The 13,785-nt window shown below is 35.5% G+C and overlaps 1 protein-coding gene across 1 annotated transcript in view; it reads left to right on the forward strand.

Moving 5' to 3' along the window:
- cd2ap (CD2 associated protein) overlaps nt 1-13,785 on the forward strand; it is a 91,075-nt gene that overhangs the window by 3,099 nt on the left and 74,191 nt on the right. Inside the window, exon 2 of the mRNA XM_088905539.1 lies at nt 8,779-8,939. Coding sequence (XP_088761665.1) covers nt 8,779-8,939 — 161 coding nt within the window. The remainder of the gene's footprint in view (nt 1-8,778; nt 8,940-13,785) is intronic.

Genomic DNA, 13,785 nt, shown 5'->3' on the forward strand with positions numbered 1-13,785 from the left:
ACATAAACGTAAGAGTTTATGTTGACAATCTTTTTTACAAGTTGCCTTTTCGAGTTCAGTACTTCTTTTTTTATATTTACTTTATAGTTTTTACCAGTTGTATGACACTTGGTACATAAAACATCAGCTGCCATGCTTTACTTGAATAGTATATATATGTAACTGTCTTTGCAGCTTCTATCTTGTTTGATGATTGTCCTGTTTTGGTATGTTATATTTATATAAATTACGAAGAATATTGGTTCTAGTACTGATCCCTTTTTATCAATGATATCACTCGTGTTTGAGCATATAAAGCATGTAACTCTAGTTTAATTCTGTTTTATATTCATTAACAGTTCATAATCCGAATACATTCATGTCCTCAAGTGCATACTTCAAGCAATTTGAGGATGAAGAGATTTTCTAAAGGATTTTGATTGTATAATGTATTATTATTCTCTTCTCTACAATTTGCTAGCAAAAAAAGTTTTTGGGTTTGATTTTATTCCAATATTTGCAATACAAGTAGTCAGTTTTGCAGTACTTCTGACAACGCTTTTATTTTGGTTCTTGACTTGGATGTGCTGTAGTATATGCTACAGCTATTGCCAAAGTTCACAATGTAGTTTTGCATATTTTATTTCAATGTGTTAAAGTGCACAGCCTGAATTTTAGTTGTGGTTTGTGGTCAGATTTGAAATAGATTACAGTACTGTGTGCCTTCTCTGCTCATGATTATAACATTGTTGTACAGGTCTGCATGCTTTCCTTTTTTAGTAAATGTTTTTGACTTGGTGATGCATTTATGCATTTAGGATTCAGTTTGAACTTTGGCAGAAAAAAAATAATAGAAGAAAAACAAAAGTCTGCACTCGGATGATTCTCACATATGATATTGTAGTTCTGGAAACTGAGTTTCTCTGGAGACCTGTCAGTTACTTAAGAGTCCTCACAGCTGTTGTGGTTTTCTTCTCTTTGCTCTGCATGTATGTAAAATGCTACCTTACTCCTCAAAGGCAGTCTACAAACACCATCATATGCTTTGCTAAACTGCACATTTATACATTTGAATACAAGCAACTTATTGCGCTTAAAAAATGTCATTTATAATGTGGAAGGGATAAACGTAAGGATTGCAGCTAGTTACTGTACATCACATACGATTTTTAGTTTAATAGTACATATCTAAATTGATTTCTTTTCACTACGATTACACTGAAAGCTTTCTTTACTAAATAAACTTGCTATACACTGACTGGATTACACTGTTGGAAAGAAAATTGTTAGCCTTAATAACTTTGTGGCTCAGGGTCCTTCCCTTTTGTAGTGATTGCTGCTGTTATTCTGTTAGATAATGACAAGTTTCATACAACACCTGCTGGGAGGTGTGTATCCTAAGCAATGATCGATTGTTGTTTCTCTGCAGCTTCTTCTCAGCCTCTATTTAAGTTTCTTTGAATCACATTTATAGTTTAAGCCCTCCTATTCCAGTAGTTCTTTGAATATGGTGAGGAGCATTCGTACTCTCTTATGTTGATTGATTCGTTGATTAATTAGATACTCTTGTACTGTGGTAAATGGGAGTGTGTGTGTGGGGGGGGGGGAGAGTAAAATACTTTACTGATACTTAAAAGGTCCCAAATCTTTTCAAGTTATTGATATGAGTTAAAATTTGACCAATTTAATATCTTTTTGTCAAGGGTGGTAATATTTTGGTAATCATATGACAAAATGCATAAAGGTGTAATTGGTTAATTCAGTGTTAAACCAGTCAGTTTGGGGTAATTTTTATCTATTAATAATAACGGCATGTATAATGGGGTATTAATTAAAAAAGATCAACTATAATAAGACATGATCGGATGATTTATAGACCCGAATAACCAATTTTGGAACCCACATATGTTCTTGGGCCTTGCCTGCCATTGGTTACTTTGGAGACTTCTTACACTGCACTGGTTAGGTGTGTCTTTGAGCCAAGCAAAGCCATGTGACTATGAGGCTTACTGTTTAACTTTTCCTTTTGCTTCGTAGCCACTGTTCCAGAGCTTTTCCCTCTTTGCTTCAGGGTACTCATTGTGTGGTGGCTCCACGGTTTTCAGCACATTTCTCAAATTTACAGTAATTTGATCAGGACAGCGAGGGAAAGTACATGATCTCAAAGGTTCCTTTGCGTAAAAGGAAGTTCACCTCTTCTTCACGCTGCCTCAGATCAGCAGCTACCACCGACCTCAAGCCATCAGTCCTTGGCATTCACAGCTGTGATATAGACTTTTTAATTTGGTCAAAGGTCAGGGTACCATCGTTGAACTCTTCGAGTGTGATCAGTTCTTCAATTTGAATTGTTGAGCAGAAGAACCGGCGCACTATGACATTTGTTATGGAAATGGGTTGAAAGCAATGAAGACTCCATGCGCCAGGCACAGCTCTTGCCTGACTGAATTGCAACTGGAAAGACTTGTTCTCAGCAAGCCATTGGGCAACTGTCTGACTTGCTAATGATTCATAGCATACATTGAAATCTGTAGCCCTAATGAAAGTTGATCTATATGGATTCCAGTTGTTCATGTAATATTTTCATCTTCAGTGTCTCAAGGCATTCAACAAAGCATGGCGTTAGCAGAAGATTTGAAACAAGGAACAAGTGATTCAACTCTAAAATTGTAAATGAGTAAAGATGTTCTGTCTCCTAAATTTGGAATAAAAACAGGTTTACACTTGTTTACGGTTGTCCTTGCAAATGCTTATTGTATAATTTAATTAATCTTTGGCATTATAGTTATAGGTTCAAGTTAACAAATGGGAAAACTGAAGTAATTTCTGAGTGTTCCATCCTGCTGAACATTAACAATAAATACATTAATCGGGCAATAGATAGAATTAATTAGAAAAAATTCTACATTTGTGTTTTAAGAGATTTGATGTCAAAGGTCAAACTGTGTTTTTGCAATTCCTTAAAAAAAAAATAGAAATAGACAACCCAGATTATAAGGTTTAAAACCCACCCTTCTGTGTTTTGTGTTTGTTAGTGATGAGAATATGGATATCTTCTGGTAGGTTGTGGGGGTCATCTTTGAGTGCTTAAGTAGTCATTGAGGCCCATTTCTCCCATAGGTAGGTACTTATGGTAATCTTCATTAAAATCAAAGGACACAAGTTGGAAAAGTCCATTTTTTGTTGATTTCATATGGAATGACCTTTAGTACTGGCAGCTGTTAATTATACAGGTTGATTGGTAGGTAATTTAGCGTATTAAACACAATTTGGAATTTTCTATAGGTCAATTTGTTCCTCTAACTGAAATTTTCAACCCTAAACTTTGAAGATGTTTACACTCAAAAAGGAAAGCTTTCAATACGTCTTGGTTTTTGTTAAGTAAAGGTCACATTTTAAAATGGCAGAACTAGATCAATATTTTCTGATGAGACCTGGGAACAAAACATGTTAATTGTTGTAGGTGCTTGTTTCTGCCATTTTAAAACATGACTTTTTTTTAAAGTTCTCTACCTATTTTGAATTCCTGACAATTAAGTTGTTTTAGGTCAATTCACTGTATCTCATTTACTTTTACATTTCATTTTCTAGAAAGCAGGTCTTTTTTTAAGCAATCCTCAAGCTACTCTATCCTTATTGCAACATCACTTACTTAAGTCCAGTTTGGCAGAAGTATGCCTCTTTTGCATAATTGTTTATACTCACTTCAGAAATTTAAATTTAAACTCCTGTTGTTGTTAATCTGCAGGTTGTAAACCTATTGTGATGGTATTGTTAGTTTTTAGTGGGTGAAAATTAAATTGTAATTTGACAAGTTTGAAAATATAGGAGCATAACAAAACAAGCCTATACTGTTGATACCTATTTACTATGGCAAATATATTTTGTATCTTTTATCTTTCAGCTTGTGTTCCCAAAATTTATGTATGTTTTTTTGTAAAGATAATTAATACTGCAAAAAATGTATGTTTTCAGTAACTATGTAATGTTTTGTGACCCATTGTGACTAATTTATGTCCATCATTGAGATGTATGATTGGTGGTGTGAACGTTGAACTGGATGTAAAAGAAAACATAAAACGGCTATATAGCCTCATTTTCAAGATATATCTTGCTTGATTGATTAGTTGCTGCAGACTTATCCAAGCAACCCCTCCAACCATTTCATAAGATATAATTGAATTGCTCTGAGTTGTGCAATTTCTTCTAATCACCTATCTACTTTTTTTTAAAAAGACGTGCTTCTTATCCTTGGTCCTAAATACATTTCTTTTTAATTTGTATATAGGTCATTGAGTCCATTGTTTCATTGATGTTCATGGAGGTTGGATTCATTTTGTCAGTACATTAAAAAACGTAAAATAATTATATCGTGACATCTCTTCATCCTTTCTTTGAGACTGGAAAGGTTAAGTGCTCTAAACGTTTAACTGTAGCTACAGGAGGATGGAGATGTCTGTGTTATGTGAAGGAAAACAAATCTGATCTGACATCACAAAACCTCAGTCTTATTTACTTCAGCAATTAACAAGAGGGCAGTTGCCTGTTGAAATGCAGTTTTTAAAATAACACTGGACAATTTTAATTAAATGTGGTTTTGTTTAATTTCACAACTCTGGGGCTAATCAATGTTGAAGTGTGAATTATTTTAAGGGCCTAATTTTTCTAAACTACAAATCTGCTATCCCCATAGAACTATCTGGCTACGTGAGTGAATGTGTTCTGCTGTCACATAGCATAGCTCTTGTAAATTAATTCTCAATGTTGTGTGTATATTTTTTCTTTTCACATCTCTTGCAAATATCTTTACTTTCAAATACGAGGACTTATAGCACTCTCAAATATTGAACTCCTACTCTATTCTACTTTTGAAAATCTAATTAAGATTAATAGCATAGTATGGTCATCAAATCTGGGGGTGCCTGGTTTGGAGAGTCATGTATATTAACACAATTAAAAGCTAGTGGCCTACTTCTTGTGGACATTTTATCACTTCTCGGAAGTCATGTAAAAAAACAGGTTTCGACAGCAAGCTGTCGCAAATGTGGTTTTCTGGCGTCTCCTTAAAGAGGGGAAGTAAAACAATCAATTGCAGATGGTCTAAAGTGAGTTAATGTCATGAACCCTATAATCCTTTTTATCATTAAAGGTCCCTCTCCATTTATAGCCTGTGGCCCCTTACCCACCTGCTGTGTATTCCTCATGCTACAGTTATGTCTTTTTTCCTTAATGTAATTATATTCTGCAGTTGCAAAACCATAACATTGTTTTAGTTTGGGCATGAAACTGCAGTCACATACTTCCAGCTTTCAGTGATGTGCAGTCCAGAGGTGCACCTTGTTTGTAGGAATCAACTACCTGGCGCTTAATTTAGTGTATGTGACTCAGTTGTTGTACTGAAAGGTTTGCAAAATGTCTTCCAATGTGTTTTCATTTCTGAGTTTGTTGATTCTGTATTCACTTGAATTGTATTTGTTTTGTTGTTGGCCCACTGGAATCTGTGAGGAATGTGGGTGGAAATTCTAGCATCACAAAAGTTGCAATACCTCTTTCTTGTATGGGCATGGCAAACACTGCTCCCAGGTTACTACCAGATAAGTGATAAATGCAAGGTATTTGGCCTCAGAAATGTTCATCTTGCTATACAGGAAGTACTTATTTTGAAATAATTATGAATTGTGTTGTTATTAGGGATTTTTGTGCTCTTTGAAAGAGCATTGTAATAGGTCAAGATATTAGAATCTGAACACAGAATACAAAGGAACCAGAGCCCCCTCCAGTTGGGGCCGATTTGGCACAGAGCCAGAAACCCTTCCTCAGCTGGATCCAGACATGTATTGAACCTCGGACCCCTTTCATAGAAGTGACACAAAACCATATGAACTTCCCAATTTTTTTATAATCAAGAGTAAGCATAGAATGTTAGCGGTAACCAAGGATCTTACCTAAGTTACATGTATCTCCTACTTCAATATTTACTATGAGTAAAGCACCATGCTGTACATTGTAGGGAATAGTTCAGTGCCATGCTTTGTATCAGATGTTAAAGTGATAAATTAATCTATACAGAATGAGTGCAGACACTCCTTTTTTGTTTTAATGGTCGAAAAGATGTTTGATTCATTGGTTTATTCCTGTCTGATAGTTTGACATTCTGTATTGATCATTGCCATGTTTATTTTACGCAGGAGACAGTTATCTGGCTTTATTAACCTAGCAGTCTGTTTAATCCCATAATGTACTTTGTTCCAAAAAGAACCTTGTTAGGACTCTCACCATCTGTGTGCATATGCTTGCAAATGACCACAGCTGTGAGAGAACACAGGAAGAAGCAGTCTGTTGAATTTGTGGTGAAGAGAGAACTTGAGCAAAGGTATGTTAGAAAAAGTTTGCAGCAACAGTGTAGCAGAACTAAATAGATCAAAATGGTAAACAGGTGGTTTCAGTTTAAAGTGCAGTTTTGGTAAAGGTAATGGGAATGCTGTATTTTCCTTACTTAAATAGGTTTGTATTCATCTTCACAATAAGCTGTTTCTCTGCTTGCATTCTCTGTTCTCAGGCTATTTGTCATTTTTCAAAAAAGGAGCAAGGACATGACGATGAATCTTATACTACGACCGGTCTTTGTTTGTAGCAAAGAAGCTTGAAGATCAAGCATGTGGGGCTTATTAGATCTAATTGAAGAGCCGCCATAGATCTAGTGGCTATCAAAAGTATTCTTGCATTTTTTCACATTTTATCATTACAATATGGAATCATAATGCCTTAATTTGGGATTTTTTGCCAGTGATCAACACAGGACCCTCTATAACATCAAAATAAAAACTAAATTCTAAAGATCATTCTAAATGATCAATATCCTAAATTATAAAATAGAAAATAACTGATTGTTACATATTCACCCCCCTTGAGTCAATATTTGGTAGAGAGACCTTTGGCAGGCATTATAGCCGTGAGTCTACTTGGATAAGTGTCTACCAGCTTTGCACATCTGCAAACTGCAATTTGTGCCTATTCTTTTTTTTGTGCAAAATTGTTAAAGCCCCCTCAGGTTGGATGAGGACTGTTGGTGAACAGGAATGTTCAGCTCCTTTTGATAGCCACTTTGTACTGAAATCTGTTAATCTCAGTTGTAATCAATTAGCAGAAATCCAGCAAAGAAAGCATTTTTTACAGGTGGTGGGAGGGATTTTTACCTTCCAGCCTTTCAGATAGGATGTTACAGTAACATCAAGACCATTCATCTCCTGAAATTTGCTTCCTCTTTGTAGACTGTGATTAATGTTTGTTTTGCCCGATACATTTCTGCTTTCAGTGTGTTGACGCAAGCAATAGACTTTTCTCTCATCTTTACTTCTGACATTGAGACAATAATACACTGTTATATTATCTTCATTGCCTCATTAAGTGGAGTCATAGTCTTGGTCAGCTATTTGAGCACCCATGCTGTGGATAGTGTGATTTTGGGCTGTGAGATTTCACTCCATCACTATGCCAACAACTCCTGAAAAGGTGCTTGGTTAAAGTCACTTTGGAATCCCATGACCTGCAAGAAAGAGACTACTCTAACTCCAAGTGGATGTTGAGCAAGAGATTGGATTGCGGTCTCACACTTTCATAGTCTTCTGAACTTCAGAACTTAATGAATCAAAATTTGTTGGATTTCATTAACCACCAATTGTTTTGTCGCAGTTGTTTCTGAAAAGTTGCTTAGATCCTTTTTAAACTCTTAATGCGTCATATTCTGTTTTGAAACCTTTAATTTAGTTCCAATTGAACTTAAATTGGCCAATCAACTCCAAATTTTGTAGGTATAATTCTAAATGGGTATTTGTTTCTTTCAGATATTGTATGATTAGATGTATCTAAGAAAATCATATTTAACTTTTTGGGATGTCTCTGCTACTAGACAAGATGAAAATGTTTAATTGTAGCCTTAGTCCATAACTACTGTAATTGACCACAAATGCTGTTGTGGTGCAACATGCGTACACAACAACAATCTAATGTTGCAACTGTAGCACATAAAGGTTATTACATTGGAGTTACATTTCTTACTAAGCTTGTGTTGCACTATTCCTCACTAGAGTAGCTGTTACTTGTATTCATGTCAGTCTGCTAGGAAGTCACATTGACAAAAGTAGTCTGACTTGCTTGATGTGTCAGTTATTCCCTTTCCTTATGTCACACAATGAGGGAGCGTGGGAAGGAGGTTATGAATTAAGGGAAGGATAAATTTAGGACTAAGTCTGGAGGAAAAAAAGACTTAGTAAGCAGTTATCAAGCCTGGTTTCTCTATGAAATGTGAAATCGGGTGCAAAGTACAATATTCTGTAATATTAGGAGGTTGTTAATACTTTGCTCACATCTTTCTACTTAAAATAGTGCTTGGCTTTTACTTATACAGTTGACGTAAGTTTGTATCGCGTGGTTTCTTTGCTGTTTGAATTGTGAACAATTCACAACAGACTTTCATGACTGTTAATGTCGTGTTAGTTATCAAAAAGTCTTTAAAGTCTTTAAAGATGTAAAATTCATGCACGGATAATTGGTTTTCATAAATACTTTCCTTCTCACAGCACATAGCATATTAAGTATTAAAGGGTAGTTTGATCTACTTATCTTTCACATCACAAACAATAAAATGTTTGTGATGTGAAAGATAAGTAAATCATTACTACCTTACACATTGTAAATAATAAAGATCTAGCCTGTCCTAGTGTCCCAGAAAAATGTTTTTTTGTTTCTTTGTTGTGCACTTGATCTAGAGTATGTATTTAAATTATGCTCTTTTTCTTACAGTGGAAGTTGTAGTGGAGTATGACTATGAAGCCCTCCATGAAGATGAGCTGACTATTCGACTGGGAGATGTAATTAAAAATGTGAGGAAACTGGAGGAAGAGGGGTGGCTGGAAGGAGACTTAAATGGGAGGAGGGGTGTTTTTCCCGACAATTTTGTAAAGGTAAGCATCACACATCGAGAGAAGATTGTGCAGCCCTCCATTATCATTTGGTAATTTTTGTTAAATTAAATTTCTTAATGTGTCAATTTCAGAGTCCTTGCTAGTTATGAAACATCAGCTATTATATTGCTGTGTTAGAAACTTAAATTCAGCTTCAGCAATTTAGTAGATTTCATACTGCTTTGTACAGCAGTGTGATGACTAAAAGCAGACTATCATAAAAAATTACCCCCTTTTTATGTAAGGAATTAGTGAACGCTATCAACCATGCAAAGAGGGAAAGAGAAATAGACAAATGAAAGCTTTGACGTTTGTTAACCATACCGTATGCAAGGCAACTGAACATCTGGCTTTGACTCATTTCTAAGCAGAAATGTGTCTCTCTGAAAAAGTGCATTACATTCTGCACCTGAAACTAGTGTTGTGCTGCTCCTTCTCATCTAGTCGATTTATTTAAATATATTGTGTTGCAATTCTTACAACCTGATGGCATCTCTTGAATTTGAGGTTTCTCGTTAAGCGTGTCAATTTCCTTTCTATGTGCTTGCCGGTTATGCACACTGTTCCGACATGGACTGAAGTGTCACGTTTGTGCAGTAAAGAGAAGTTGTGGTTACTTTAAGTAAAGTAATTTAGCTAACCACTTTTTAAAGATTTTTCTGATTCCCTGTGCTTTTCTTTTATCCTTTTTTCTTGTGTTTATTTGGATTTAGAGCAGAAATGTACTCAAATCCTACCGTATGTTGCATTTTCATGAGTTTTGCTAGTGGCTGTTTTGAATGTTTCACTATAAGACTTAACCTTCTGGATTTTTTTACCTTGCATCTTAAGAGTGAGGAAGTATGTATCTTTGAGGAATGTTTGTCACTGTACCCATTGGTATACAAATGGGGAATATACTCTGTAGTTCTGTTGATATCTAAATCTAATCAAGTAAGTGTATACGATAAGGATGCTGAGTTCATTACGGGCACCAGTCTGTTAATAGCCTGGAAGACAAAAATCAAACAGATCTGACAAGAAAGTCACATCAGCAAGTCTCATAAATCCATCATTCAGACCCAATCAATTGATCCAGACCAGACTGTACCAATCGAAAACATCTACCCAACTGTGGATCATGATGACCTCCAGCCCGAAAGACCCAATCAACGTGATATCCTCCCTAAAAAAACAAGATTCCACTGTGAGCTTTACTCTTTGGCTTTTCTTTTTAGCTTCCTGCACCCTAACCATCTTGCCAAGTGCACCATCATCCACTGTGGGAAATCTTATTTGAAATTTGAACCGTTTCCAAAGAGCTGAACTTTTCGTGCAGTTTTAGCCAACGTGTGGGCAGGACCAGAGCTCGGTGCCTGCATGTGGGAAATTTGGAAGGTTCCTGTAATGAACATTCCTCTTTGTGTTTTCCAGCTGCCACAGGCAGTGGAATTGCCGACCATTGAATTAAAAAAGTATTTAAGTGGCTAATGTGAGTGTGGAACCAAAAGTCTGTTATGCTGTGAAATATCCCAGAACAAACTTTGTGTGCCAGCTTACTGCCCACTTCAGTGAAAAACCTAAACCGATAAACCTGAAGTGCAAGTTTGCACAATGAACTCAACTGTGGGAAGTTCGTGGACAAATGGGAGGATTGGAAGCCCATTTGATGAATGCTCATTTAATGGATGGTGAGCCTGAGTTCAGTCAACCAAGGTGGACTCGCATTTTAATGTTCGCATTGTCATTTAATGAACTTTACGGCTTGTGCTCTGAACTCATTGCTGTTATCTTTATTGCAAATTAATATTACAAGTAAAGTTTTGTATCACCAACAGTGTTTTTTATGTTTTTCCAGAGACCAGAATCACTGTTGCACATAAGACACTAAAAAAAAAACAAAACTAGACATAAGAGACAGAACTAGATGTCTCTTGAGGGTATACTTATACTTAGGCCACAAAATGTTATTTTGGAAAGGCGGTGTAGACTTTCCATAGACACTGTATTCCACTTCTTAATAATTGACTTCACTGTACTTAAAGTGATAAGTAACTTTTTTCTGATCTCTCTACCACTTCATTCCTCACTTGTTTGAAAGCCCCTTTGTCTTCATCGTTGATTTTGAGTTGAGACTTGAAATTCAGTGCTGAATGATTCATTTACTCAGAGGTTGAGTTTAACTACTTTAATTATTCATGAAATAACTGTTGCACTAATTTTTGATCTTTTAAACTATTGGTTTAGTTCACCAGGTGAATAATTATGTCAAACAGTGTAAAATGGACAAATACCAGTATGGTATTTTTTTCTTTTGCAATATGAGCTACCCAATTTCCATACCCTGTCTGGACTGTTACATGTCATTAAGTAAATTATGATCTTAGTTTGCTTAAGCTTTCCTTGGACTGCTTTCTTTTCTGTGAATATATTGCTTTAGTATACTCTCTCTATACCTAGATGTGTTCTCAATTACTGAAAATGTTAGAAAAATTTGGGTAAACCTCTTTGTAGAAAATTTGTTTTTGATAGCACTCATGCCTACTGACCAGACACCTAGACCAACTGTTTGGCAGTTTTATTAAGAGGGAAGGTCTTTGTTACTGTTGTCTCCCTTTTATATCATCCAGTAATGTCTTGTGCATGAGATATTAACTGCTAGGTTTTGGCTTGTCACACAGTTCTACCTGTGCTTAATAAATTATTTATTTTGGAGGCAACTGCCTTATGCTGTGATGTGAAGAGAGTAACATTTTTTTTTAAAAAAAGATTGTCCGCTTGGGTTAATTGTTAATCCCCCAACTTGTTACAGTAACAATTTTCCTTTTATTCTTTGTAAATTGTGTAAATTGAAGGGATTTTATGCTTTCCCATCCATCCATTTTCTTACCACTTTATCTAGTACAGGGCTGCGGGGGAACTGGAGCCTATGCTGGCAAGCAACAGGTGCAAGGCAGGATACACCCTGAATGGGATGCCATTCCATTGCAGGGCAGACAAACATGCACATACTCACAGGGCCAATTTTTACAGAAGACAATTTTATGTGTGTTTTTTTCCTTGACAATGGACTTGCCAACAGTGGCATTTTGCTAGTGTCTTTTGGGTTTAATTCATACATCTAGGAAGTCAGTAAGTTTTCAACTAATGATTTTTTTGACTAGAAGTGAGCAAATGAGCCTTAATATTTACTTTTGACTTTTAGATCTTTATCTGTTTTTTTTTTCTTTAAGGAAAGGATTTTTATAATGTTGAACTGTTGCGTAGTACTGTAATCTGGAGTAACGTGATTGGTTTATCCTAAGGTGCCTGAAGGCAAATTGGAGCTCATTCTGAACTTTGGTCTCTGTGTTTGTGGTTTTTTAACTTATGGCAGGGTGTGTTCTCAGAAAAAAATGTCTGAGGACTTGGTAAGTGGAACTTAATGCTTAGATTTTTACTCTTCTGATGTTGGAAATCTATATCTTTTGAGTTTTTGTTGCTTTTGTATAAATCTTCTAGATTACATATGAAAGATTTAACTGTCTTGGAATGAATTAACTAACATTTTATTAATCTCCATTAATCTTTTTGTCAGGTTAGGTTAAGGTTTGTTTAGGTTAAACTGATGACTTAATTCAAATCTTTTTTTTTTTTCGTGGAAGCAATTGGCTTATTTTGATATTTTTTAAAGATGCTGGCACTTCTTGACTGCGGGCATTGAGATCAAAAGTTTCTGAATTCTGTAAATTGAACCATACACATTTTAAAACATGATTGAGTACTTGAATTCCTTCTGTCTGCAGACAATCAGGTGGTGTGTGAACTATCTGGAGTACAATGTAGCACTGATGTAAGGGAAATGGAGAATCCTTGTATATTTATGCAAAACAGATTTGCAACAGTGTATTGGACTAACATCTGGTATGAGTATGGAATATGGCCTATGGCATAGTTTTATAAGCGATAGAGACTAGAAACTTAGAATAGTTATATTCACTGCAGTGTAAATGTGTTAAAAAATCTTAGATTTTTAATAGTGTCATAAGGAAAAAAATATCACTATTTTAAAAGAATGTATGTTATAGTGGGCTAAAATATTTAAATCTCTAAATTGTTTTTATGTGAGCAACATGTTACACTTCAATGGATAGTGTTAATTTGAAAGAATGGGGAAATATTGAGTTTCACTACTGTCTTGATTGAAAAAATTGTCAGTGAGCAATCTAAATGTCTTTTAATCTTATTTTTTTGCCTTTAGCTGTTAGAAAGATGTTTCTAGTAGCTTGTTAGAGAAACTATGATCTGGCTTTCAGTTTGTAAGGAAAAGCCTTAAATTGTATCCATTTAATTTATTAATCCAATATTTTAGGAAAAGGTTGACTGAGTTGACATATACAGTATTACATACTTTAAACAAATGAAAAAAAAAATCTTAACATCTATGTTCTTAAGGGATTTTAGCTTCAATCCAGTCTGTTATTCCTTTTCTGCTGGAATCTGGGAGACTGTTTTGATAGGGCTTTAGTCAGTATATTGTAATATAAAGCAAGAAAATTAGAACTAAAATATCTTGAATTGCTGCTGCCTTACAATGCCTGGGTTCAGTGAAGGACAGGGGGGCACCGTCTCTGGGGAGTATTTATGTTCTTACTGTGTTAATGTGGGCTCTTGCCATACGCTCCGTTTTCCACTCACCTTCCAAAGACTGCTGGAAAGGTTAAGGGGTGTCTCTGAATTGTCCTTGTGTTATCCTGTGTGCCCTGTGACAGACTGGCATCCTGTCTTGCTCCCTAGTCATCTGGGATAGGTCGCAGGTTACTGTGACCCTTACCTGAAACAATAGATGGCTGTTTTGAAAATTTGAGTGTATTACATTAACCTTAGT

The sequence above is a fragment of the Atractosteus spatula genome, chromosome 2 (genome assembly GCF_055471065.1).
Source record: "Atractosteus spatula isolate fAtrSpa1 chromosome 2, fAtrSpa1.hap1, whole genome shotgun sequence".
Taxonomy (NCBI): domain Eukaryota; kingdom Metazoa; phylum Chordata; class Actinopteri; order Semionotiformes; family Lepisosteidae; genus Atractosteus; species Atractosteus spatula.